The sequence below is a fragment of the Perkinsus marinus genome, assembly GCF_000006405.1.
Source record: "Perkinsus marinus ATCC 50983 genomic scaffold scf_1104296940714, whole genome shotgun sequence".
Classification (NCBI taxonomy): Eukaryota; Perkinsozoa; order Perkinsida; family Perkinsidae; genus Perkinsus; species Perkinsus marinus.
In genome coordinates this window covers 1-1455 of record NW_003212754.1, presented here as the reverse complement: position 1 = coordinate 1455, position 1455 = coordinate 1, and the positions used below count along the sequence as shown (strand labels likewise).

Sequence of the window (1455 nt, the reverse complement as noted above, 5' to 3'; positions counted from 1 at the left end):
TTCGCACGCCCGACTAATCGATATCTTTCTGGATACTGTCTGCCTCCTATTGATATCCTCATGATGAGCTAGCAGCTCGATAGTTTATTAATTCATTGCACCGAGCTTGCTTCAACCTGGCTAGTGGTCACTACTGCTCGGCGATTGCATAATACCTCTGTATGTGGTTATATATGTAGTGTATCAGTGACCACCTTATAAAGGCTTTTAGCTGTGCTTAGATTACTGCTCTCATTGCTGCGAGTATCATCCTTCACATCTTCCTAGTTTTACTAAGCTACTCGTTCTCGTTATGTCCTCTGCCGAAGGCACCATCAAAGTAAAGCAGGGCTTAGCCCAGATGTTGAAGGGTGGTGTTATTATGGACGTTATGACCGTCGAGCAAGCTAAGATTGCTGAGGCCGCTGGTACGTCGGCCAAGATGCCCATCCTTAGTATTACATAGTCTCATCACTTCATCGTCAGGTGCCGTAGCTGTTATGGCACTCGAGCGTATCCCTGCTGATATCCGTGCTGATGGTGGTGTTGCTAGGATGTCGGATCCCAAGATGATCAAGGAGATCATGGATGCTGTTTCCATCCCTGTTATGGCTAAATGCCGTATTGGCCACTTTGTTGAGGCTCAGGTAACTTCATTACTCCATCGTGGGTGCATGCCGTAAGGTGGGGCTCCTGTTAGGTCCTGGAGGCTGTTGGTGTTGATTATATTGACGAATCTGAGGTCCTTACTGTTGCCGATGAGGATAACCATATCAACAAGATGAAGTAATCCCAAACTCTTTAGTATCGTCACTATGCCGGTCCATCAGGTTCAAGGTTCCCTTCGTGTGTGGATGCCGTAACCTCGGTGAGGCTCTCCGTCGTATTGCTGAGGGTGCCAGCATGATACGAACTAAGGGCGAGGCTGGCACTGGTATTAGACATTAATCTACGCATGTTGGTTTATTCTGATACTCTTAGGTAATGTCGTCGAGGCTGTTCGCCACATGCGTACTGTGAATAGGGAGATCCGCATCCTCCAATCTCTGGAGGATGATGAGGTCTTCACCTTCGCCAAACAGATTGGTGCTCCTCTTTCCCTTATCGAGGAGACTCGAAGGCTTGGTCGCTTGCCTGTGGTTAACTTCGCCGCTGGTGGTGTTGCCACTCCTGCTGATGCTGCTCTCTGCATGCAGCTCGGTGTCGACGGTGTATTCGTTGGCTCTGGTATCTTCAAGTCAGACAACCCGGAGAAGCGTGCTCATGCTATAGTCCAGGCCGTTACTCACTTCAAGGACCCTAAGGTGAGTGCCTGCATAATGATGGATAGTTATCATGAGTGGATCTTTGTAGATCGTTGCTGAGGTGTCCGAGGACCTTGGTAAGCCTATGACTGGTATCAACTGTGATGAACTGAAGGTCCGCTTTGCCGAGCGTGAGGGTGGTAACATGCCTGCTACTACCAATGACAAGAAG

The 1455-nt window shown here is 48.8% G+C and overlaps 1 protein-coding gene across 1 annotated transcript; it reads left to right on the top strand.

Moving 5' to 3' along the window:
* Positions 1-292: 292 nt before the first annotated feature.
* Pmar_PMAR017586 (ethylene-inducible protein hever, putative) lies at positions 293-1423 on the top strand (the record flags this gene model as incomplete). The annotated part of the gene is made up of 6 exons (XM_002782006.1): positions 293-407; positions 466-626; positions 680-765; positions 810-913; positions 961-1283; positions 1333-1423. Coding segments are annotated over 6 exons (880 nt in total), but the record flags the coding sequence as incomplete, so codon positions are not given.
* Between the last annotated feature and the right edge of the window lie 32 nt (positions 1424-1455).